Source organism: Muntiacus reevesi, chromosome X (assembly GCF_963930625.1).
Source record: "Muntiacus reevesi chromosome X, mMunRee1.1, whole genome shotgun sequence".
Classification (NCBI taxonomy): Eukaryota; Metazoa; Chordata; class Mammalia; order Artiodactyla; family Cervidae; genus Muntiacus; species Muntiacus reevesi.
The window spans coordinates 143,616,039-143,643,394 of NC_089271.1; the positions used below are offsets into that span (position 1 = coordinate 143,616,039).

Below are 27,356 nucleotides of genomic sequence, written 5' to 3' on the forward strand. Positions count from 1 at the left end.
TGCATTGGCAGGCAGGTTCTTTACCACTAGCACCATCTGGAAGCCATTAATAATTACTCAATATCTTTCTATGGTTACAAGTAACAACTATACAATCATGGTGATCATTTTGAAATGCACAGAAATATCAAATAATTGGGTTACGTACCAGGAACTAACATAGTGTTATAGATCAATTATACTTCAAAATGAAACAAACTTATAGAAAAAGAGGTCAGATTTGTGGCTACTGGAGGCAGATAGTGGGGGGAGGGGGGATTAGATAAAAGTAGTCAAAAGCTACAAATTACTAATTATAAGATAAGTATGTAGTAGGGATATAATGTACTATATGACAAATATAATTAACACAGTTATATATTATAATTGAAAGTTATTAAGAGTAAATCCTAAGAGTTCTCATCACAAGTGAAAAATTGTTTTTTCTATCTCTTTAATGAGTATCTACATGATGATGGATGTTCACTAAACCTGCTGAGATCATCATTTCAGGATATACGTAAGTCAAATCATTATGTTGTACACCTTAAACTTACACAGAGCTCTATGTCAATTATATCTCAATAAAAGTGGAAAAAACAGAAAATCAAACAAAACAAACAAAATAAAACCACCTTGAGAACCATTTTCCCAGGGTTGGCTAAGGGCCAAGCATGGTTTCCTGGGAGACTCTCAAGGAGTAAGCAACTAAATCTATTGTATTGTCTCTTTACAATCCACTCGCTCTCTTTCAATCAAGGTCTTTTTAACAATGAAACAGTCATATTTGGGCTTTTACAGTTAGTACAGCATTTATATATAAGGTAAGCAAGAGCAACATAACCATATCTAATACTTGTAGAAGGCAAATGAAGGATGAAAATAGGCTCAAATAAATGATTCTTTTAGTCAATAAGACCATTTAAGACATCTTTATATTGATGTAACAACTTAATCATCTGTTTACGCCCTTGATCTATGGACTTGAACTTTGTGATAAACTTGTACAGAGATATTTAAAGTAATGAACTACATCTAATTCTTCCTCACGCTAGTCACTCTCCATTGACATCACATGCTGGGAAGTTTTACTTCAGTTTCCCAATACATTTGATTATCATAAAATTTGTTTATATAAGGCGGCTGAATCTTACCAATACCAGTATTACACCATCACAATATAGTTATGATACAGTTTCATTTGGTTACAAAAGAAATCAGAAACTATCAGAGAAGTGTTTATTAAATCTTCCTAGAATAATTGTTCTTTGCCCACATATCAGATATCATGGACAAGTGTTATCACCGGTGGTGATGATTCTGTAATTTCTAGATTCCATGTTAGCTGAGGACAAAGCCCATCATTTGTCTCAAGTCACACTATTATACAGTTTTCCCACTGAATGTTGTGCAGCAAGACCATCTCCCTTCCATGGGGAAAACATGTGTATCATTCAGCATTATTCCTCTACCTCATCTCATCAGTCCATCCTTTGGTAAACCCAGAAAACTTCCATAAGTTTGAGGATCTGCATGTGTCTCAAAGATGCTCTTGCAACTTCCATAAGTAAAAATGGAAAGCCATTACCCCATGACTACTTGGATCTCCATTCAAAGTAAAATAGTTAACACACCCTGTTGTGTCAGAGTATACGCTCTTTCCCAGTGCTGAATGCTAGCATTCTCTAGCATTATTATTGGCTCTGTGTGACCATATTACCAAGTCTTTACCATCTTTCCAAGTAGATTCCCATTCTTTTCTTTGCTCTTGGAAGATGATTCCCACCAATCTGTCTATGTAAGAGTAATTTCTTTTCTTCTGAAAGATACTTTTCACTAAAAGTGAATTCAGCTTGTTCCATTAGACCAAGGCCAGCTTCTATTTCACCTAGAGCCCTCTTTGGTTTCACTGGCTGATGTTTCACCCAACATGTATCTTGTTTCCTTTGAGTATTGATTGCTTGAATAAGGTTAAGGTACATGCACTGTATACCCAAAATGCAGGGTGTCCCATGTCAGTCATGTGTATAGTGGTCACTCCCAAATTCAGTTTAGTCTGAGCATGCCATAAGGTTTTCCACAATCTTTCTTGTCTTAGGTTAGGGTGGTCCCCAGTGAAAACATGAATCCACCTGCTGCTGCTGCTGCTAAGTCACTTCAGTTGTGTCCGACTCTGTGCGATCCCATAGAGGGCAGCCCACCAGGCTCCTCTGTCCCTGGGATTCTCCAGGTGGGAACACTGGAGTGGGTTGCCATTTCCTTCTCCAATGCATGAAAGTGAAAAGTGAAAGTGAAGTCGCTCAGTCATGTCTGACTCTTCGCGACCCCATCGACAGCAACCTACCAGGCTCCTCCATCCATGGGATTTTCCAGGCAAGAGTACTGGAGTGGGTTACCATTGCCTTCTCCCTGAATCCACCATATAATGCCTAATATGTTATTTTCATTCACAACCCATTGATACTTTTCATCTTGTTTAAAAGCTTTCCATCCACAAAACCAGGGATAATGTGTGTTCTTACACAGCATACTATGGCTTGTCAGGCATGCAACCACTACATGCTGTCCATTATACTTTGGCATTTTGGTCATCAAATTTATGGTCATACATTTATCGGTTTGCCTGACATTATCTGCTATGTGTCAAAATGGTTCAGAGGGAAGACATACCCAAATAATTTAATCAATCCCTAATGTTCTAATGAAGGTAAATTTTTATAGCTCAGTTTCAGCACCATTTCGACCAGTGAAGTGGAGATAATGCAGTCAAATATTTAGTGATAGTTATAACTATCATATGCATCAAGCTCTACATTTTAAAAATGAATAGGAAGTTATGAAAATTAAATAACATGTAAATGACATTTCAGCACTCTCAAGTATATATAAGCAAAAGGGATTATCAGTCTCATATATTTAATCTTTTAGTCACCAAAGAATAAACAGATATAGCCCATTAAATAGTGAAAGATGCCCTCTCAAAGCCTTCTCTAAAAGGTGAGAAGTTTTAATGCTATTCTTAACTATTTGTACAGAAGTTAACTTTTTTAAGAAATAAAACTATGAAAGTTACTTAAACAAGTGATGAGATCAGAGTTAAATATCAATGTAGCTTGTGCAACACCAGGTAGTTCTTTATGAACTATATTATTTGCTTATGGGGTTTAATGCCATGTTAATAGACTTCATATAGCACTTGGAGAACAGAAATACATACCTCACCATGAACATTCAGAAACCAAACACTCTTCTCATTGTAACTATAACCTTTGAATAATAGTTCATTATACTGGATACCAATTTCTTTCCAATCTCAGAGATAAAAACCAGCACAATATACAAATGTCAAATATTAACACAGTGTGAGACTACTGAATTGTCTGGCACAGGAATTTTAAATATCCTTTTGACCACAACTAGTAACAGGCTGAACCTGCCGCCAATGTGATAAGCTGCTTCTTTAAAGAGAAGTACAGAAGTCAATTAACTTTAAACATTGAGATAATCATCGCTCCTTACCATATGCTGGTGTCTAAATCTTTACAAAGGTTTTATAATAAGATATTAATTTTTCATCTATTCCTAAGCTTATTTTCCTGCCATCTAGAAATCCTCACTGCTCCCCCACTCTCAAATAAATTGGGTTCATCTTTGCTTATTGAAGAAAAAGTGCATGAAATGGTCAGAATCTGTCTTTGGAGAAACTTTTAAGTACATATATAATCTTGCCCCCCACTATGTGATCAGCTGAAAGCCTTAAATCCCTAGTGAACATTCTGGAGACGTGCGTGGCACACAGCTTTGCTGTTGTGTTTAGAATTCCTGAGAGAGACAGGAGGTTAAGAAATGATTGTGACATGAATCAGCCATGGATTTACACGTATTCCCCATCCCGATCCCCCCTCCCACCTCCTTCTCCACCCCATCCCTCTGGCTGATTCATGTCAATGTATGGCAAAAACCACTACAATATTGTAAAAAATAAATAAATAAATAAAAATTAAAAAAAAGAAATGATTGTGGTGTGGATCAGAGTGGAAGCAAAGGAAATGCTAAGAAGTAATCAGATCCTGGATATACAATGAAGGTAGAAAGAAAGAACTTACTGACAGAGGTTATACAGGAAGTGAGAGAAAGAGAAGAATAAAGAATTAACTCCAAGTTTTTTGGCCTGGGGTCAAAAGAAGTTCTTTTGAAAATGGAAGCAATTACTAGTATGTATCGGTGTCTACAATAACAGAAGACAAAGCAGAGGATAGCGGGTATAGACACAGATGTAGAAATGTGGTAGAAGCTTGCGGAAGTACTCTTGATTACTTCAATTTTCTCAGTGGAATAAGACCCAAAATACAAGTTGAGAGTAAAACTGGAGGTAAGTACTAGAGATCTGAAGAGAAAGGAATGTGTACCTATGAAAGGAGAGGAAATGGCTAAGAAAAGATGGTATGATTTTTGGGCAGCATTAAGCAAACTCACTCTTTGAGTTTGTGGTCACAAATTTAAAGTGAGATTAGCCAGTTGTAGAGATGCTAATGTTGTTCTGCTACTTCAGCTAAGCAAAGAACAGGCACAGAATACGTGGGAAGTAGGATGTAATCAGGATTGGGTTTTGACAGCAAGTATAACAAAGAGAGAGAAGGGCCAAGGAAACTGAAGATACATGCATGGGAATGGTTATGGAAGTTAAGCTGAGTAAGGAAGAGAAGTGAGGATATCAGAGGGATGAGGGGCAGTTTAAAGGTAGTAGGATCAACATTAGACAAACAGGTACTTCCCTGTTCAAAGATACTTCAGTAATTTTGCTCTATTATTTCTATACTCTGTACTTGTTTATATACCAGTTGTTAATATATGGGAGATATTATGACTCTGTCACTCTATCTGGAATTGAGTACTATATTATGCACAATTAGATCTTTTAAATTTGCCTACTCATAATATTCAGCCTAGTCTCTCTTCCCAGTCCTGCCCCCAAATGCAAATGAACACATGCATACGCACATAGGAGAAAGAAATGGCAACCCACTCCAGTATTCTTGCCTGGAGAATTCCATGGATAGACAGAGGAGCCTGGCAGGCTGCAGTCCATGGGGTTGTAAGAGTGGGACACGACTTAGTGACTAAACCACCATCTTGTACTTTCTAGTTTCTAAATTTTCTATATTGCATATGAAATGCTTTTGTCATTTAGAAAAATGTGCAAAAGAACATATGTATTTATACCCATATATACTTAAATGCTTGCTGTGCTCTCTAATAAAGTATTAGAAGATTTAACCCAGTAAGATTAAGGCCTTAGACCAGTTTCCGAAAATAAGAGATCTGAGAGTACAGAAGTGGACATACTTTTAAAAACTACCAGTTTTCACAAAATGCACGCATGGATCATTGTCCAGCAAGGGAAGCATATTAAAATGCATGACACTGAATCTACAATTAAAACAGTAAAATATTTTTAAATTGGAAGAAAGGATCATTACAAACCTGCTTTCTGCTTTGAGCTCTTGCATTCCGTAATCTTCGAGCAGAATAAAAGATAAAATAGCCCACAGTTGCTGCCGTAATAATGAAAAAGGACACAGAAACAAAAAAAATCGAATAGTGATTCACCCAAGGACCATGTTTTTTCCCTACTTCAATGACCATTGTAACTTGTATGCCTTTTTGAATAGATTGTAGAATTTTGGTGCCTTTCAGATTGCCAATCATGATTGCAACAATGTCTCCTGCACCTGTAAAAGAAAAGGAATTCAGTTTTAGTCTGGTAAAGCTAAAGTATAAAATTTTTCCTAGTATAAAAATCCAATTGCTAAAATGATTTTAAAGGACACTCAACGAGACAAAGAAAGGACACTCCTTCATTCAAATAACATTTATTGGGCACATGTGTATATGTAAGTTACAGGGAATATAAGCATACTAAGACTTGGTTACTGACCTTAAGGAACTCATAGTTTAGTAAGCAAGCCATGATATTCATATATAATAAATACCTCCCCCCTTCTCAGGTTTACTACCTATAATTCAAAAGTATTATTGGCCTTGGGGCCCAATTTGCCTCTTACATGAAGGTTTTCTCTTTTTTTTTCCATTTATTTTTATTATTTGGGAAGGTTTTCTTAAAGTAGTCACCTGGATAGAAGGGAATTCTCCTAGAGAATCTGAGATTTGGGAAAAACGAAAAATTTAACTATGTATTTCTGAATTTATAAAGTGATAGACTATCTCATGAAACTGCTACTAAAATGTATAAGGAAGGGACTTCCCTTGAGGTCTGGTGGTTAAGACTCCACACTTCCACTTCTGGGGCCATGGGTTCGATTCCTGGTTGGGAAACTAAGATTCCACATCCCACATGCAACATAGTCAAAAAAATAAAGAAAAATAAAATGTATAAGGATATATATATCAGGATTAGTAATTTTTGATAATGATTACAGTCCAAATGGACAACCTATATATATATATATATATATATATATATATATATATATATATATATATATATATATATATATACATATATACACACTATATATGTGTGTGTGTATATATATATATATGTCCGTGTGCCATTTTTCTATATCCTCAAAAGCAATATAAAATTTGTCCAAGGTGCCCTAAGGTTTTGCATGGACTTTGGCCACCTCATGCAAAGAGTTGACTCATTGAAAAGACCCTGATGCTGGGAGGGATTGGGGGTAGGAGGAGAAGGGGACAACAGAGGATGAGATGGCTGGATGGCATCACCGACTCAATGGACATGAGTTTGAGTAAACTCCGGGAGTTAGGTGATGGACAGGGAGGCCTGGTGTGCTGCGATTCATGGTGTCGCAAAGAGTCAGACACGACTGAGCGACTGAACTGAACTGAATCAGGTTAGCAATGAATATAACATGTACAATTGATAGAAATGTGTTTCCATTCAACTCCAACTAAAGTCAAGTCTGAAATGAGACTAAACTTTGTATTTAGTCTAATGGTCTAGAAGTCTTAATCTAAAGGCTAAATCTCTGTAACATCTCCCGCTTTACCAACTTTATAAATGTTGTGATAAAAATAAAGGACAGACATTATCTTTCCCAATCTTTCCCAATGGTGTGAGAATGTTACTCTTACCAGTCCAATGCTTATCATGGTTTATATTCCTTCTAGTTTCAGTAATGTTTAGGAAAAGTTTAGAGTTCTTTGCTATTCACACTTTCAATGATCAAATCAAGAGTACAAACCTGAAATGGCAATGCCTATAGCAGAATTATTACCTAAGTAATCTCCTAAATTTATGGTCCCCAATGGCCAAAGTCTACAAAAGATCAAGATTTTCCCCTCACTTGAAGTTACTAACTCAAAAAATATATTCACAGGGTATTAGAGATCCTTAAAGTCCCAAAAGACATTATTTTATCACAGGATAGCCATTCAGTTAAACCCTTTTATATTACTGCTGACTCATTTGCCATTACTCAGTTTGGTAACACTGAAGACTCACTTTCTCCTCACTTACATGAGTAAAATTTCAAAAGCAGCAGAAAGTGAATGAGGCTAAAATGTCTTCTGTTGTATCTCTTTCCTCTATCAGTATATGATGCACACGGTCCTAAATAACCGGCTATTTTGCCAGAGAGAGACTGATTTTTCTCTTTATTTGGGAGCTTTAAGTTTCTAGCCTTGGCACTAAAAGCACAGAAAGTCAAAGTGAAGCCACTCAGTCATGTCTGACTCTTTGCGACCCCATGGACTGTAACCCACCAGGCTCCTCCGTCCATGGGATTTCACAGGCAAGAATACTGGAGTGGGTTGCCATTTCCTTCTCCAGGGGATCTTCCCAACCCAGGGATTGAACCTGGGCAGAGGTTACTCTGAGTGAGGGCTCAGAGTTTAAAGCGTCTGCCTGCAATGTGGGAAATTATTTCAATTCTATTTTGTAATTATTTGGCTTTTCTCTACAAGCTATCTGTCAGGAAAGCTTCTGGTTATAAAGTTTTGATTAACTATAGCATTCACTTCTGATACTGTAAAATGTATAATATTTGTATAGATCATTCTAAAAATGAGGTTTAGGAATATATGGTATTTCTAAAGACTTCTTTTTAAATCACAGATGCGTATATAAATGTTTTTTACTAATAGAAGTACATTTTCATTCTTTTAGAAGATATGAGGTGGGTGGCAGGGGTGGATGATCAGGAATATACTGGCCTTCGTGGTCAAATGGAGATTAAAAAACGAGGAGAGTCAAGAAATGTACACTGTCTACACATAAGGAACAATGCTGTGCTTCAATTACCCCAATTCATATTCATATATGCTATATGTATTACAACTATCTATTAAATTAGCTTTCTAATCATATAAAAGTCCTATTTCTAAGCATTATTATACATCTCCTAGTCTTTACACCCTTGTGACTATTTAAAGACTGCTCCCCCTCCACTGTTCCTGGTTACAGTTAATGGCATCACAACCCACTGGTCACCAGGTTTAGTGACATCAGAATCACATTTGAATACCCCCTGCTAACCTAGTCAGTCTCATGTATTGGGGTGGCTAAAGAGTTCGCTTGGGTTTTTCTGTAACATCATATGGAAAAAACCAAATTAACATTTTGGCCAGCCCAATAGATTACAGGCTTCCTGGGTGACTCAGCGGTAAAGAATTCGCCTGCAATGCAGGAGATGAGGCAGGAGCCACAGGTTCGACCCCTGGGTCAGGAAGATCCCCTGGAGAAGGAAATAGCAACTGACTCCAGTATTCTTGCCTGGGAAATCGCATAGACACAGGAGCCTGGCAGCCTACAGTCCACAGGGTCCCAAAGAGTCAGACATGACTTAGCGACTGAGCATGCATGCATGCAATAGATAAAACTTCCTTAGCATCTCTCATTTTCAGAACCTCCATTCTGTTCCTGTTGCCTATATAATAGGCCCTCATAATTTCTTTGACTGAACTACTTCAGTAACGTAACTGGTCACTCTTGACTCCAAATTTCCCCCTTCCCTTAAAGTTTCATCAGTGTTTACCATCCTGGTTGACTTTTGCCATTATGTAGTTGGATCATGACTCTTCCCTGCTCAAAAATCTTTACTGGCTCCTTATTACTCATTAAATTTCTGACTTCTTGGCCTAGTATTTAAAGCCTTATATGATCTGGTCCCAAACCAACTTTTCCAGTTTGATGTATCTCCACTACAACCATATCTCATGAACACTTGGATCCATCCAGTCACATAGGATCGGCTAGTATCTTTCACTTTTCATAACTTTCCTTTTTTTCATTCTGTTCTCTCAGCCTAAAATGTCCTACATCTGCTGACACTCCTCATCCCTTTTCTGCCTATGTATTACTTAACTCCCAGTTCAAATGTTGCCTTCTATGCTATTTTCCCCCCAAGTTCCAAGTGAGAATGTAAGTATTTCCTCTTTGTTCCCCTGTCACTTGGGTTTTAACTTCTAACTAGTAGTTTATTTTCTTTTGCATTTCAATTGGCATGCCATACTCCCTCTGTCTTTTAGTTAACTATAGCAACACTCTCCTTTATCTAGTATTGTCAGGGAATTAGGTACTCCATATAAGCAAAATTCCCAAGTTTAATAAAAACGTTTCATGCACATACTTAATTTCAACAATTTTGAATGGACATTTAAAAAAGCCATCCATACTGCCCTACTTTCCTAACTAGGATATACTGATTATGATTTACTATTGATAGTGAATCATCTTTGTAAACCATTATTTAATATAGTAACTAGGCTATTTGTCCCAAAACTGCTATGATTTTCCAGCAAAGTCACAGATTTGGGGAGCTAGAATCAACCTTAGAGATCATCCAGTCTGACTCACTTATGAGCTCTCACTTTGGGTAGTTTTCTTTGGGGGAGACAGCTTGTCACTTGTTGCTTCTTTTCACTCTTTCTAATTTTATACCTCTAACCTACTGTCAGCTCTGAAAAGTCAATCAAGCTTGGATCAAAGCAAAGAGTAAAACAGGCTCCCAGAGAGAACTTGAGGGGTTCGGGGCAAGTACCCTCTGATATTTAGATTGGTTGCTCAGTGATATTTTTACTTCCTGAATCCTGGCTACTTTCTGGATAATTCAAGTTGCCAGATAAGATCTATAAACTAGACCTTATTCTAAGTGTTTTACCTGTATTAACATATTTAATCCTTATATCAACCCTACAAGATAGGCATTGCCATTTTCCTATTAGAGATAAGACTGACTAACTTGCCTAGGATAACACAAGCTAATACATGCAGAGTTGGTATCTGAAACCAGGTTGCTTGGCTTCAGTGTCTCTGCTCTTCACCATCATTCTACATCAGTTCTTTATCTTCAGTGAAACCTAAAGCTATTATTTGACAGTAAAAAATGAAAAGTAAATAGGTACATTGGAGGAGGGAGTAGTAAGATTTAACGACTGGCTCTTGAGGGAGATGGAAGAAGCCTTGATTTGTAGTGTGTGCCAATTTCCATGTCATAAATACTACTCCTATGGCCATATAAGTGGCTTCCCTGGTGGCTGCTGTGGTAAGGAATCTGCTGGCCAAGCAGAAGACATGGATTCAATACCTGGGTTGAGAAGATCCCCTAGAGAAGGAAATGGCAAACTACTCCAGTATTCTTGCCTGGGAAATCCCACGGACAGAGGAACCTGATGGGCTATGGCCCATGGGGTCACAAAAGAATCAGACATGACTTACTGACTAAACAACAAACAACAACAATGGCCACAAAAATGTGGAGTTAGGAAAATATGGGTACAATTGGCTGAGTCAGAAAACTCCAGTGCACCACTGGACATTATAGAGTCAAAACTTAAATACATATAGTATACAATTATAGCAAAATTATTAATACTTTGCTTATTCTTTTCACTTTTTCATACTTACTTTAAAAAGTCAAAGTTCATGTACAGCCCCAAGTTAAATTTGTTTTTCTACTTGCTACTCTGTTAAAACCCAAAGAATATGTACCCCAAAACTTCAAAGAAGAACAGTCAGACTTCTTTTTGTGGAAAAGAAAAAAAAATCTTTTTCTGACTGGGGTGAGTGAGTGAGTGAGTCTGTGTGTGTCTTACTACAGCAGGCAGGCCAAGTCTTTTTCTCCCTTAAGCTTTCTTCTTGTCTTTAAAATAATGGAAATTCAGGAGGCTGTTATTATGCTTCAGCTGATTCTAAACCTCTCAAATTAAAATTAATAACTTTGTAAGTGATTTTTTAAAGTCTCACACAGCATATTCTGTATAAAAAGTTAGTCATTTATTACTAACCTATATCATTTATACTGTAGAATTTTGCATATCAGTTTATTCTCTCATAGTAGTACAATAACATATTACATGCAAATATTTTTGCCACAATCTTTAACATTATTGTTATTTCCTTAAACCATTCTTACAGTTGATCTTTAAAACCAATGCAGTGCACTAATACATATTCTTAAACAAGTTGTCAAGTGTTCCACTTTTCTGTCCAACAACTTTGCTATAACAACTATCTCCTTTGGAAAGGACCAAGCCTAGGAAGCAAAATATGGGTTGCACAGCCCAGCTAATTACAACATAGTGTTAAAAAGATCAAGGCTATGGTTCAATTAATCTTCTTGTGGATCACTTATACAGAAGATAATACCTTGAAACTCATTAAGTATTTTGGAAGTATTTACACACACGACAGACACTATGCTAGGCCTTGGGGCCACAGAAAGGAATAAAATATAGTCCCTGCCCTCTAGGCATTTGCAGATGTCTCCTGTATATTAGCCTTTCACCATTAGGAATATGAACTAAGCCTGAAAAATTAATTGTACATATCCATTTTCATGGTCAGTAATAGAAAACAATAATTTCCAAACCGCATTCTGAACTGATACTGGGTTAGTAGAATTGCTTCCTACATAAAAAAGACTATTTTCTTTCAATGTCCAGTAATTTGTAATATAACAAACTGTACTTGTTTTGATATTTCTGAACTTAGTAGAACTCTTTATTTAAAAATTGGAAACCAGAAATGGACTAGAGTTTGAGGGAGGGAAGAAGTATAATGTGACAAAAATAACTTTGAAGTGGGAATCACACCACTGGGTTGCAGCTTTTGCCTGAAGGAGGCAGGGCTGTACTAAGCTTCTAAAATCAATTTTGGCAAAGGAATAAGACAATTTTCTCCTGCTACCCTTATGGAATTTTCAAACCAGCTATTTATTAATTTCATTGTTTTTCCAAAAATCATAGCACCTCTTCCCCGCCAAAAGAAAAATCTTTAATAGACTAAAAGTGTCATATGAAGAAAACTGATCATTAATTGGAGAACAAACGTTAATGGCCTAAACCCTGATCACAGAACAGCTGTAATTTCAGGATTTAAATCTCTCTAAATCTGCACTTTGTTTCAAGGACTTATTTATAAATTTTAATGCTTTGTCTCTGATAAATTTTCAGAGTTGAAAAGCAAAAAGGAAAAGCTGTCATGTTTACAATTCTAGTGTGTTAACATCACTTTATAGTTGACAAGTTAATGGTCAAGAATAGCTAATCTGAACCCTTGTTGTTTAAATACACGTTCCGGGTCCAGCAAAACTTTGACACTTATCTTGATAGACAAAATGTAGCAGTTACTCAATTCTATAGGGAATCTTTGAACTTCCCACTTAAAAACCATTAATAACATGATGTGGCTCAAGTTTCTCACATTTTCACTCTGCTATCTAGGGTATTTTGGGAGAAGAGACAGATTAGGAATAGATGATAATTTAGCATAAAAGGAAATTTAGACTCTTAATCTCAAATGTTCAACAATGAATAATGGATACATGTATATGTATGGCTGAGTCCCTTCGCTGTTCACCTAAAACTACCATAACATTGTTAACTGGCTATATGTGTGTGTGCGCTCAGTCATGTCCGACTCTTTGCGGCTCCATGAACTTTAGCCTGCTAAGCTCCTCTGTCCATGGAATTTTCCAGGCAAGAATACTGCAGTGGGTTGCCATTTCCTACTCCAAGAAATCTTTCCAACTCAGGGATCAAACCAGCATCTGAAACCCAAGTCTCTTATACTTTCAGGTGCATCCTTTACTACTAGTGTTAATTGGCCACACCCCAATAGAAAATAAAATGTTTACAGTTTGAGAAAAAAAAAACAATGAATAAAGGTTTTGGCATGTGCTTATCTTGGGAACAAAGAAAATAAAATAGGCTGTGGCAACTCTTACTACTGTTACTGAATATCATTCAATTAAAATATCATTCAATTATAATTAGTATCTTCATCACTACTGGCAAAAAACACTTCATAGTTATTATTCATAATATATAGAAATTTGACACTAGGATCCTGCTGGTGACCAATCTCATTCATTTCTTTCAAAAAACTAATGAAATTATTGTTGTTGTTTAGTCACTAAGTCATGTTTGACACTCTTGTGGCCCCATGGACTGTAGCCTGCAAGGTTCCTCTGTCCATGGGATCTCCTAGGCAAGAACACTGGAGTGGGTAGCTGTTCCCTTCTCCAGGGGATCTTCCCAACCCAGGGATTGAACCCAAGTCTCCTGCATTGACAGGATTCTTTACCCGTGGACCACTAGGGAAGCCCAATGATATTATGCTTGCTTCATTTGCCTCAGTCGTGTCTGACTCTTTATGACTCCATGGACTGTAACCCACCAGGCTCCTCTGTCCATGGGATTCTCCAGGGAAGAATACTGGAGTGGGTTATCACTTTCTTCTCCAATATCTCCAATGATATTATGGTCTGGGTCTAATCTTATTTATTTGTGAACACAGACAAACTCATTGAATAAATTATTTGTCAAATGCAAACCATGCAGTGAGCTCTGTGCTTCAGGATCTTTCTCTCCCACATTTTAATAGTAACGTGTCAAAATGTAAAATGAACTCTAAAATATTTTATAAAATATGAAATATCCTGAGCATAATGATGACATACTTACAGCATCTTGGCATTCAATCACAAAATACAAGGAGGTGAGGAAACTGTTCTATTATTTCTTTCAACCAGTTTTTCACTTTTAATATTAGGAAATAAGTCTTCACAATGAGTGGTTTACAAATAATAAGGGCAACTGAAAGCCAAAGTAGCTCTTAAAAAACTAAACTCACATTCATTCTGATGTTAAAATGGGGCCAACGCTTCTGAATTCACTTGTATCTGGAATGAACAAGATCTAGGTATGGTGAATTTCAACACAATTTTCTAACAAACATTTCCTCCTTTAGAAAATCTGGAACCAATTCAAGTGAACTTAAATATTCATTTGTCCACAATAGCTTTTTTTTTGGCCTACACCACCATGGCATTTGGGACCTTAGTTCACTAACCAGGGCTTGAACCCGCACCCCTGCAGTGGAAGCACAGTCTCAACCGCTGCACCACCAGGGAAGTCCTCACGAAATAGCTTTTAAAGGCTCAGTTTCCTTCCCTATTGGACAACTGAGGAAGCTCAATGTATTTCAAAGAGGGATACCAAGGCTCCCCAAACCAAGCAGTCCTAAGTGGAATTTTTTTAAAAAGAGTACAAAAAATTATCTAAACTTTTAAGCCAAACTAACCTCTCTTTATGCAAGTTCCTGTTTTGTGACAACTTGTTTTTTGCTCACTTCTGGTTACTACCAGTTACCAACAAACCAAATTTAGTTTCTTCAATTGACTGTTTCATAGCAGCTCTCAATTAAAAAATTAATTTTTATCATTGCACCTCAACAAACAAATATACAAGTACTTTCTTAAAAGTATCTGGAAATATATGTCTGTGGTTTACTGGGAACCAGACAAACCAGTACTGCACATCCCTTTAATGTGTTATGGGGCTTCCCTGGTGGCTTAGAGGTAAAGAATTCGCCTGAAATGCAGGAACTGCAGAAGATCTTGCAGGAATGCAGGGAGGCACTGGTTTGCTCCCTGGATCAGGAAGACCCCCTGGAGGAGGGCATGGCAACCCACTCCAGTATTCTTGCCTGGAGAATCCCACGGACAGAGGAGCCTGGTGGGCTATAATCCATAGGGTCGCAAAGAGTCGGTCATGACTGAAGTGACTTAGGACAGATGTACACTCCTAACTAGCCTTTAGGTAAATTCTAGTCTATTGTAGAATATGAAACAGGTATTAGTACAGGTTGCCTGTTGGTTAAAGCCATTGTTCTTACACTGTTACAAATCATCTTTTTGAGGGAGGGGTGGTGGCAGTGAAGATGACCAAAATCACCTTTTATTATCATTCTTTTAAGCCAACAAGTGAAACAGAGGCACACAGCCATGGGTAGTTCAACAAGCTGACTTTCTTTCTGCCCTGTATCCCCAAGTACTTCTGCTGTAAGATTTTGACGGTAATAATACTTTAGGGAATAATTCGATATGGCACCAAAAAATTTCAGGCAGCTGGAACTTTCAGGAAATAGCGCATTAAAGGCACTAGAAAATTAGAAACAATACTGTCCAAAAGGTCACAGAAGCATAATTTTTTGATGACACCATATTCACAGGTAAACAATTTTTAGGATTCTTATTAAAAAACCTAATCCTGCCAGGCCTATTCTGATTTCCACAAGTGGTAATGTTTAGAACATTGTTAAGAACCCAAGGGCTAGATCAGCATTTCTCTAAATTTCTGGATTTAGGATTCCTTTAAACTCTCCAAAGAACTTTTGTTTATGTAGATTATTTCTATTCATATAAACCATATTAGAAATTAAAAGGAATTTTAGAAATATTTATTCATTCATATATAATAGCTATAAATATATATTAATGCAATTAACACTTTTATTAAAAATAACTATTTTTCCAAAAAATGTCATAAGTGGCACTGTCATTTGTGTAAACCTCTTTAATGTCAGGCAGTAGAAGACAGTTGTATCTTCATACCTGCTTCTGCATTAGACCTAACTATGATCTGTTTTTCTGGTTGAAATATATGAAGGTAAATCTGTACTCACACAAAGATGTAATCAGAAGATTGAGGAGTGTTTTAATAGCATTTTCAAATAATTGTACATATTCTTCTTTTACATTACAACAAAACTCAATAAGTGGTAGTTTCTTAAATATTAGGTGCAAGGGAGAATTTGAAATCCTATCAATCAATTCCTTGTACTTAGCTAAATGAAAATCCATTGATCTAATATATTGAATGGATCCTTTATCTATGCATGGTTTTGTGACACCATGTGTTGGTCATCTGGAGAGTACTGATTCATCGAATTATGCAGATTTTTTAAATAGTGACTCATTTAAAGATTATACAATAACATAAAAAATCAAGATTGTTAATATTGCTACAGTTTTCACTGGAAAAGTCTAAGTTTTAGAAACTGTCAAGCTCATGTGGTAGGTAAAAGTTTTCCAAAATCCTAATTTTTGTTTGAACACTTAAATTTTACCATTAGCAGCAAATGCTGTCATTTGTTTTCTCTGAAAGGGCTCCCCTGGTGGTTCAGCGGTAAAGATTCTGCCTGCAATGCAGTAGCTGCAAGAGCCACAGGTTTGATCCCTTGGTCAGGAAGATCCCCTGGAGGAGGGCGTGGCTAACCACTCCAGTACTCTTGACTAAAGAATCGCATGGACAGAGGAGCCTGGCAGGCTACAGTCCATAGGGTCACAAAGAGTTGGACATGACTGAAGCGACTTAGCATACAAAGGACAGATTCACTTAGTTCATTTTTGACAAAAGGTCTTCCAGATACCCCAGACTGAATAACCATTGTTTGTTGGTAGTTCTTTCAAGTTAAAAAGCAGTTGTTTGGAGATAACAGCTAGTTTGGCTCACACCTCAGTTACATGAGTGCTTTGCAACTACATCCCATTGTCACCACACAGAACAGGCAAAAAAAAAAAAAAAAAAGCTGTGTAGAGATTCAAAAAAAATTAATTATTCTTACTGTTACATCAAGAACAGTCCTAAGTGAAACTGGCATTTCCTTTTTACTGCAAATGCATAGAATGTATACAATATAGTTTGCTGCTTCTATCTTAATTGGTGCTAAGGTACCAGCAGTTTTTACCCACCACTGCTTTTAAACCATCCGTGTAAATGTCAACACAGTGAATTCTGCAAATAATGTCTACATAGTATTATGAAAATAGTTTTGACCTCATGGGTGCCTGAAAGAATCTCAGGGAGCAGTGCTCTGAGATCATATTTTGAAAACTATGGGACTAGATCAATGATCCTCAAACTTTAACATGCATGAGAATTACCTGGAAAACTTGTTAAAACATTGAAATCCCTGGGCCCCATTCCCTAATTCAGTATGTCTGGGGTGAGTCTTGGGAAACTGCAGTTTAACAAGTTCTGTGGATTCGTTGACTGCATGTAGTCTGTGACCCATACTTTTAGAAGTACTGGCTGGAGTTTGATTATAACTTGACTGATGTTATGGCCAAGGAATTTCCAGACAGTGGTCCAGTCACTCTAGCCAGAACAATGCCAATCCTTGACTTTGCATAAAAAGACTTTGCCAATAGACTTATTTTGGGTTTTTTTGTCTTTGTTTTTGTTTTCTTCCCAATTATTTTTATTAGTTGGAGGCTAATTACTTTACAATATTGTAGTGGTTTTTGCCATACATTGACATGAATCGGCCATGGATTTACATGTGTTCCCCATCCTGATCCCCCCTCCCACCTCCCTCCCCATCCCATCCCTCTGGGTCTTCCGAGTGCACCAGCCCCGAGCACTTGCCTCATGCGTCCAACCTGGGCTGGTGATCTGTTTCACACTTGATAATATACATGTTTCGATGCTGTTCTCTCAGATCATCCCACCCTCGCCTTCTCCCATAGAGCCCAAAAGTCTGTTCTATACATCTGTGTCTCTTTTTCTGTCTTGCATATAGGGTTATCATTACCATCTTTCTGAATTCCATATATATGTGTTAGTATACTGTATTGGTGTACATATACACAATGGAATATTACTCAGCCATTAAAAAGAATACATTTGAATCAGTTCTAATGAGATGGATAAAACTGGAGCCTATTATACAGAGTGAAGTAAGCCAGAAAGACTTATTTTGTTTTTATCAGTAAGTACTTCACAGAAAGAAGTTAGAAAATCGGCCACATAAGAAACAGGCCCATTTCTTTTCTAACACAGCTCCATTGTCACCATTGTGTCTTACTTAAATCACTGTGCTGTGCTAAGTTACTCCAGTTGTGTCCAAGTCTTTGCAACCCCTTGGACTATAGCCCACTAGGCTCCTCTGTCCATGGGATTCTTCAGGCAAGAATACTGGAGTGGGTTGCCATTCCCTCCTCCAGGGAATCTTCCTGACCCAGGAATCAAACTTGCATTTCTTACATCTCCTGCATTGACTGGTGGGTTCTTTACACTAGTGCAACCTAAATCACTGTAACAACCTGTTAGCTAGTTTCCAAGCTGCCAGTCTCAGTCCTTCAATTCAGTCCCCTCATGGCTACCAGATAAAATTTTCTAAATGGGAAAAATGTTCACATAATTCCTTTGCCAAAGGCTCTTAAAGAGTTCTTTGCCAAAGATCCCTAACCAGACTCCGTAAAGCTCTGTAGCTTCATTCACCTACAAAATAAAGTTCAGACTCCTTTCATAAGATCCTGATTCATCTACATTAGATAGCCAGGTTTTACACTGTCCAGTGCAGGCTTTCTTGAGGTTATCTGGTTTACCTGAGTTTCACTAAACCATGGACTCTTTCACATTAGGGACTGGGTTTTTCATCACTGAAACTACAATGTCTAACAGAGTGCCTGGCACATAACACATGTCAAATGTTTGATGAATGCAATTTAAGAATGCTATATTATTGGAAATAAAAGCAAAAATAAACAAATGGGACCTAATTAAACTTAAAAGTTTTTGCACAACAAAGAAAACTATAAGCAAGGTGAAAAGACAGCCCTCAGATTGGGATAAAATAATAGCAAACGAAACAACAGACAAAGGATTAATCTCAAAAATATACAAGCAACACCTGCAGCTCAAATCCAGAAAAATAAATGATCCAATCAAAAAATGGGCCAAAGAACTAAACAGACATTATTCCAAAGAAGACATACAGATGGTTAACAAACACATGAAAAGACGCTCAACATCACTCATTATCAGAGAAATGCAAATCAAAACCACAATGAGGTACCATTACACACCAGTCTGGATGGCTGCTATCCAAAAGTCTACAAGCAATAAATGCTGGAGAGGGTGTGGAGAAAAGGGAACCCTCTTACACTGTTGGTGGGAATGCAAACTAGTACAGCCGCTATGGAGAACAGTGTGGAGATTTCTTAAAAAACTGGAAATAGAACTGCCATATGACCAAGCAATCCCACTTCTGGGCATACACACTGAGGAAACCAGATCTGAAAGAGACACGTGCACCCCAATGTTTATCACAGCACTGTTTATAATAGTCAGGACATGGAAGCAACCTAGATGCCCATCAGCAGACGAATGGATAAGGAAGCTGTGGTACATATACACCATGGAATATTACTCAGCCGTTAAAAAGAATTCACTTGAATCAGTTCTAATGAGATGGATGAAACTAGAGCCCATTATACAGAGTGAAGTAAGCCAGAAAGATAAAGACCATTATAGTATACTAACACATATATATGGAATTTAGAAAGATGGTAATGATAACCCTATATGCAAAACAGAAAAAGAGACACAGATGTACAGAACAGACTTTTGGACTCTGTGGGAGAAGGCGAGGGTGGGATGTTTTGAGAGAACAGCATCAAAACATGTGTATTATCTATGGTGAAACAGATCACCAGCCCAGGTTGGATGCATGAGACAAGTGCTCGGGGCTGGTGCACTGGGACGACCCAGAGGTATGGGATAGGGAGAGAGGTGGGAGGGGGGTTCAGGATGGGGGACACATGTAAATCCATGGCTGATTCATGTCAATGTATGGCAAAAACCACTACAATATTGTAAAGTAATTAGCCTCCAACTAATAAAAATAAATGAAAAAAAAAAAAGAATGCTATATTTAGTGACAATTTGAATCTTGATTGAATCTGAAAACAAATTCATCATTAAAGATAATTGTGTGAACAGTCAAAGATGCATCACTTTCCTATATTCATAAATGGAGTATCTTCAAGACACGTCTGTCTACAGCAATGACATATCTATAATAAGTAACAAATTAAATACTAATCCTACTCTGCAGATCTTGGGTTTAGTGTGACAGTTACTGCTTCAGTGCTGATCCCACTGAAATCAACATATAGCCAGAGCAGTACTAATGGTCACAATAATCCCTCTCCATCCTTGAGTTTGAGTTCACTACAGTTTCACACTTGCATTCAGGCGCTGGACAGATATCATTTTAGTGCCAAGTTCAAGATAGAACCCAGTCAGCCATCCTGGTTCACTAGGAGATTGGTTGTTTGGGCACTTATGAGGAAGTTCAGAGGACATAAAAGGTCTTGAAGCATTGGAACAAGTTGAGTGTTTATACCACCTTAAATTTGTGCTGATACTGAGGAAAAGAAAATAATAAGATATGCTATTGCCAGGCCAGGCAGAAATTCTAGTATGTATGTTATTTGGTCAAAAGGGTATTCTGTGATCGCATTAAAATGTTTATGCTAAAGTTTTCTATTGTTACAGTTTTTGTTTGGGGGAGGTAAGATTTCGAGAAATCAATTCAACATTGTTGTTGCTATTTATTACTGTTTTCCAGAGGAATGCTAGTCAGTAAACTCCATAGCATCAATGTATTTAATCCTTTGGGATAATAAACTGCACAATATCCAGAACTATTCAGAATCTGATAAGACTATTTAATGGCTCAAGGTAAAGGAACTACTGATTTACAATATATACATCACAGGTTAAAAATAACCTGATTTTTACTGAGCAGTTAAAAAAAGTTAAACAGGAGATTTAGGGGTTTCAAGGAAAGAAAACGTATACAAACAAATGTTAGAAAATTATGGTGCTCTTTTCTCCTTGTAGTCATTGATTCTGTTTTCTTGTAATGTGAGACCTTGAGAAGGAGAATCCCACTGAATAAATTACTACTGTATTGGGTGTGGGATGGGATAAGCACAAAAGGAGGCCATAGCCTAGGCATAAAATAAAATTCAGATATGGCCTCCATCACTTGCCACTTAACCCTCAAATTTCCAGAACATGTGAAACTAGTACAAGAATGTATGAAAGGAAAATGTACTCGGAACCTTAAATATGGCCAGACTCTAGAGAGTGACATTTTTGTGTAGGTCTAAAAGCTCTAGTGACTGCAGCCGTGAAATTAAAAGATGCTTGCTCCTTGGAAGAAAAGATATGACAAACCTAGACAGCGTATTAAAAAGCAGAGACATTACTTTGCCTACAAAGGTCTATATAGTCAAAGCTATGGTTTTTCCAGTAGTCATGTATGGATGTGAGGGTTGGATCATAAAGAAGACTGAGCACTGAAGAATTGATACTTTCAAACTGTGGTGTTGGAGAAGACTCTTGAGAGTCCCTTGGACTGCAAGGAGATCCAACTAGTCCATCCTAAAGGAAATCAGTCCTGAATATTCATTGGAAGGACTGATGTTGAAGCTGAAGCTCCAATACTTTGGCCACCTGAGGCAAAGATCAGACTCACTGAAAAAGACTCTGAAACTGAGAAAGACAGAAGGCAGGAGGAGAAGGAGACGACAGAGGACAAGATGGTTGGATGGCATCACCGACTCAATGGACATGAGTTTGAGCAAGCTCCAGGAGATGGTGAAGGACAGGGAAGCCTGGCATGCTGCAGTCAGTCCATGAGGTTGCAAAGAGTCGGACATGACTGAGTGACCAAACAATAAAGAGCCCTACCTTTATTGATATTTGAGTGCCAAACAAAAATATCACTATTAGCCAAAAAATAGGCAACACTGGCTGAAAATGTAACCTAGATGAAAAGGACCAGGTCATTGTTTATCTTCACCTACTTCCTGTTACTATTCTCCTACTACAATATCCAGTCACAAGGCTGGTCATAAAGGGGTGTTCAAACTTTTGCTGCAATTGGAACCTCTTTTTGTTTGTCTTCTCTTCACGTATAGTTATTATAACAGGGGAATTAGATTGGAAATTGTATTAATCATTAAAATCAGAAAGAGCATTATGTTGAGAGATAAGGTATTCATTTTGATCCTGCCACAAGAACCTACACAGGTAAAAGTTACAGATGTTAAATTAGTATTCTACTAGGTATCTGAATCAGAGAAAAAGAGAATTTGGTATGCCTCTCCAGAAATTGTGGTACCATTTAGTATAAAAAATTCATAAATAGGAACACTCTGCTAACTGAGAATACTAAATTTCCTCCTGTGTTAATTATTACAAAAGCTAAGCTAAGTTAGGCCCATACACTAATTTATAAAAACAAACACAAACCTGTCTCATTTGTTTTTATCCTTTCACAATAAATTGTTTCTGTAATTCAATAAGGAGAATAAACCTGTGGAACTATAAAGTTACATTAACTTGATATAAAAGGTACCATATTAGTACCAAGAAACATAACTTAAATGTTTGTCATCATAGCTGAAAACATTCTTTCTTATCATAGTGAGATAACTGGTGTAGTCACTCCTTGACACTGAAAGGACTTTGGTACAGTTAAAGTGTGAGGTCAGCCTAAGAGAAACACAGAAAGACAGAGGGAGGGGGAGGGGGAGGGGGAGAAAAGGTAAGAGAGAAAAGAAGTTATCAAGTGCTTGGTAATCAGTGTTTTCCAAATTATGTTTCAGATGATTAGTATTCTGAGATAAAAATCATTCTATAGATAAATAAATTTAGAAAATAGTGCATTAGACAAAGTTAAAGTGTTTTAGACTCATCTAGACTTCTCAGAGGTTCTGAGATAAAAATCATTCTATAGATAAATAAGTTTATAAAATAATGCATTAGACAAAGTTAAAGTGTTTTAGACTCATCTAGACTTCTCAGAGGTTCTGAGAAGTTCTGAGATATATATTGCCAGTCTCCAAGACAGGGCTATACATGAGGGTAAGGAGGTGGTTAAGCTATTTTTTAATGAACAAGGCTACGTACTAAGTACATTATATATCATCTAATTTATCCCTCATAATAACCTTATGAAATAGGTACAACTATCATCCCCCGTTCAACAGAGGAGTCTTATAGAGCAGTGATCCCCAGTCTTTTTGAGACCAGGCACCAGTTACATGGAAAACAATTTATCCATGGACTGGGGTTGGTGGGAGGATGGTTTCAGGATGATTCAAGTGCATTACATTTATTGTGCACTTTACTAATAAAATTATTAATTTACTATTAATAATTATTATTAAATTACTATTATTACATCAGCCCAACCTCAGATCATCAGGCATTAGATCCCAGAGGTTGGGAGGTCCTGTTATAGAGATTAATTTGGTTAAGATCACAAAGCTATTACATGATAGATCTGGATTTTATGTCAAAATCTACCTCATTCCTCAGTTCCCGATCTTTGGACCACTTTGCCCTCAAAAGGTTTAAAGCCATTTCATTGTTAGAGCTTAACATCTTGATTTTAAAGTCCTGCTGCTGCTTAAAATGGAAATACACAGGGGAGAAGGACAAGAGTTGTTTCAGTTTCTTGATTATGTGATTTCTACCTGCATTTCTCAAAAACTGCCAGAAAAATAGCAATTTGGATGCCACATTTTCTCCTACTTCTATATATAAAGCAATTACTTATTTCAAAATGCAGTAGTGAACAGCTGTAATAATCAAAGTTGAAATATTATGTTTAGTTAAAAATAGAAAAAACTGTCAATAAAAGTTTCAAGAGAACTAAGTCACAAAACACCCACCTCAGGCCAAACACTTTATTTACAATATCACAGGAAATGGGCATTATTACCCCCCTTTATATAATCAAGATAAATGAAGTTCAGGTCAACAACTTGCCCAAGACTACATGTATATTAATTAGTAGGGCTGGTATTAAAAAAGAGCAGTCTGACTCAAGGATATCTGTTTTTCCATTGCAATATGCTATCTCCCAATTTCAAATAGAACACATTCACCTTTGGTATAATAGGTTGAAATAAAAAAGAGTAATCATGTATCTTTCCTTGCTAACAAAGGGTAATCTCTTAGCCTTTAATTACATTAGTCAAAATAAGTCAATTTCCTTGTCTTGATTGCCAGTTCAACCAAGACATCAGTCAGACAGAAGCAGCAAAGTAGGTGGAGGGTTGAGGTCTAGGGCAAGGGAGGTGATTGATGCTTTTGCACTGGCCAGTTTCCGTTTCTTCTACACATCCTGCTCTCTTGCCAAGATGAAATGATGGTGGTGGGAAGCAAAACTTTGAAGCACTCCTATAACTCAAAGCACTTTGGAATTCTGTTAAATATAGGTTGCTAGTGTATATCTACTAATGAAAACCTTGCTCAATATAATCACACTTTTCTAGCCTTCATCTGAATGGCTGCTGAAATCCTCTAAAATGAGAAAAGACGTAATGACTTGGAAATCTGTTAATGGCTAAGCCACAAATCAAAATTACATTCTTGAAACTTTTGGGAACATCACAAATGCTATTAAAATAAGCCAACCTCCGAGATGATCATAGGTTAGGAAAACAAAATGGAGATTCCTTAAGGTAAAAACCATGTAAAAGGTGAGGTAGTGCTTTCGTCAACATCACAAAGAAACTGAGTAAGTAGAGAAATCTCTCTAAACTAGCATGATTGGGGGGAATCTAATAAACTATATTTAATGGAGCTATCACTACAAACAAAAACCACAACAGAAACACTGATGGGTTGCGTTTCAAAAATTCATCTGCAAATGAGTTGTTTGGAACTAGAGAAAATACATTTTCCCATAGTAATGTTCGTAAACAGAGTTTGAGCTCCCAAATTAACCCCCAGATTATTTCCATGTGAAATGCTTTGAGGACTAAAAACTTCAAAGCAAATTGTTTAACCCAAATTTATAATAAAACTTCTCAGAAAAAAAAACTCAGAAATACCTAGGAAAGCAAGCAAAAAAACCAAAACACATAAAATATCTTAAATGCTGGGACATGAGAAAAATGCATATTTAATCAGGAGGATTACGTGGTTGACAGGAAGTTTCTGTAGAGACTGTGGGAGTTAGTTATGGACACATTTAAGGTTGTTAGGATATTGACAGCACTGGCTTCTTTATGAATAATTTCACTTCAAAAGAAATGGCATCACATAGAAAGAAGCTCAAATTTTTTTGTAAAGATGGGACTCAGCAAGAGAGAATAAAAGTGAGATCGAATTGATTGAATGCATTTGAATGCAGAGTTCCAAAGAATAGCAAGGAAAGCTAAGAAAGCCTTCCTCAGCGAACAATGCAAAGAAATAGAGGAAAACAACAGAATGGGAAAGACTAGAGATCTCTTCAAGAAAATTAGAGATACCAAGGGAACATTTCATGCAAAAATCAGCTCGATAAAGGACAGAAATGGAATGGACCTAACAGAAGCAGAAGATATTAAGAAGAGGCAAGAATACACAGAAGAACTCTACAAAAAAGATCTTCACAATCCAGATAATCACAATGGTGTGATCACTCACCTAGAGTCAGACATCATAGAATGGAAAGTCAAGTGGGCCTTACAAAGCATCACTACAAACAAAGCTAGTGGATGTGATGGAATTCCAGTCGAGCTATTTCAAATCCTGAAAGATGATGCTGTGAAAGTGCTGCACTCAATATGCCAGCAAACTTGGAAAACTCAGCAGTGGCCACAGGACTGGAAAAGGTCAGTTTTCATTCCAATCCCAAAGAAAGGCAATTCCAAAGAATGCTCAAACTACTGCACAATTGCACTCATCTCACACGCTAGTAAAGTAATGCTCAAAATTCTCCAAGCCAGGCTTCAGCAATACATGAACTGTGAACTTCCAGATGTTCAAGCTGGTTTTAGAAAAGGCAGAGGAAGCAGAGATCAAATTGCCAACATCCACTGGATCATTGAAAAAGCAAGAGAGTTCCAGAAAAACATTTATTTCTGCTTTATTGACTATGCCAAAGCCTTTGACTGTGTGGATCACAATAAACTGTGGAAAATTCTAAAAGAGATGGGAATACCAGACCACCTGACTTGCCTCTTGAGAAACCTGTATGCAGGTCAGGAAGCAACAGTTAGAACTGGACATGGAACAACAGACTGGTTCCAAATAGGAAAAGGAGTATGTCAAGGCTGTATAGTGTCACCCTGCTTATTTAACTTATATGCAGAGTACATCATGAGAAACGCCGGGCTGGAAGAAGCACAAGCTGGAATCAAGATTGCCGGGAGAAATATCAATAACCTCAGATATGCAGATGACACCACCCTTATGGCAGAAAGTGAAGAGGAACTAAAAAGCCTCTTGATGAAAGTGAAAGAGGAGAGTGAAAAAGTTGGCTTAAAGTTCAACATTCAGAAAACTAAGATCATGGCATCTGGTCCCATCACCTCATGGGAAATAGACGGGGAGAGAGTGGAAACAGTGTCAGACTTTATTTTTTGGGGCTCCAAAATCACTGCGAATGGTGACTGCAGCCATGAAATTAAAAGACACTTACTCCTTGGAAGGAAAGTTATGACCAACCTAGATAGCATATTAAAAAGCAGAGACATTACTTGGTCAACAAAGGTCCGTCTAGTCAAGGCTATGGTTTTTCCAGTGGTCATATATGGATGTGAGAGTTGGAATGTGAAGAAAGCTGAGCACCGAAGAATTGATGCTTTTGAACTGTGGTGTTGGAGAAGACTCTTGAGAGTCCCTTGGACTGTAAGGAGATCCAACCAGTCCATCCTAAAGGAGATCAGTCCTGGGTGTTCATTTGAAGGACTGATGCTGAAACTGAAACTCCAATACTTGGGCCCCCTCATGCGAAGAGTTGACTCGTTGGAAAAGACCCTGATGCTGGGAGGGATTGGGGGCAGGAGGAGAAGGGGACAACAGAGGATGAGATGGCTGAATGGCATCACTGACTCGATGAACTTGATTTTGAGTAAACTCTGGGAGTTTGTGATGGACAGGGAGGCCTGGAGTGCTGCGATTCATGGGGTTGCAAAGAGTCGGACACGACTGAGCGACTGAACTGACCTGAGAATTGATTGAGCTATGAAAGGCAAAGGAAGCATGTAGAAAATTAGGACACAAAATGTATCCTAAGAGGAAAAGAAGTGGTATAACAGCTACCCTTGAATTTGACAGTTTCTTGTGCAAACCACCAACCTGTGCATAGCAAAATATTATTTCAAAGGAAATGCCAATTTAAAAAACAAATACATGCATGCTCAGTTGTGTCTAACTCTTTGCAATCTCATGGACTGTAGCCCACAAGCTCGTCTGTCTATAGCATTTTCCAGGCAAGAATGCTGCAGTGGGTTGCCATTTCCTTTGCC

At 37.4% G+C, this 27,356-nt stretch overlaps 1 protein-coding gene across 3 annotated transcripts in view; it reads right to left on the reverse strand.

The window, feature by feature from the left end:
- RNF128 (ring finger protein 128) overlaps positions 1–27,356 on the reverse strand; it is a 101,151-nt gene that overhangs the window by 24,060 nt on the left and 49,735 nt on the right. For all 3 annotated transcript variants that reach the window (XM_065916483.1, XM_065916482.1, XM_065916481.1), the window contains one exon: positions 5,464–5,711. In XM_065916483.1, coding sequence (XP_065772555.1) covers positions 5,464–5,711 — 248 coding nt within the window. The remainder of the gene's footprint in view (positions 1–5,463; positions 5,712–27,356) is intronic.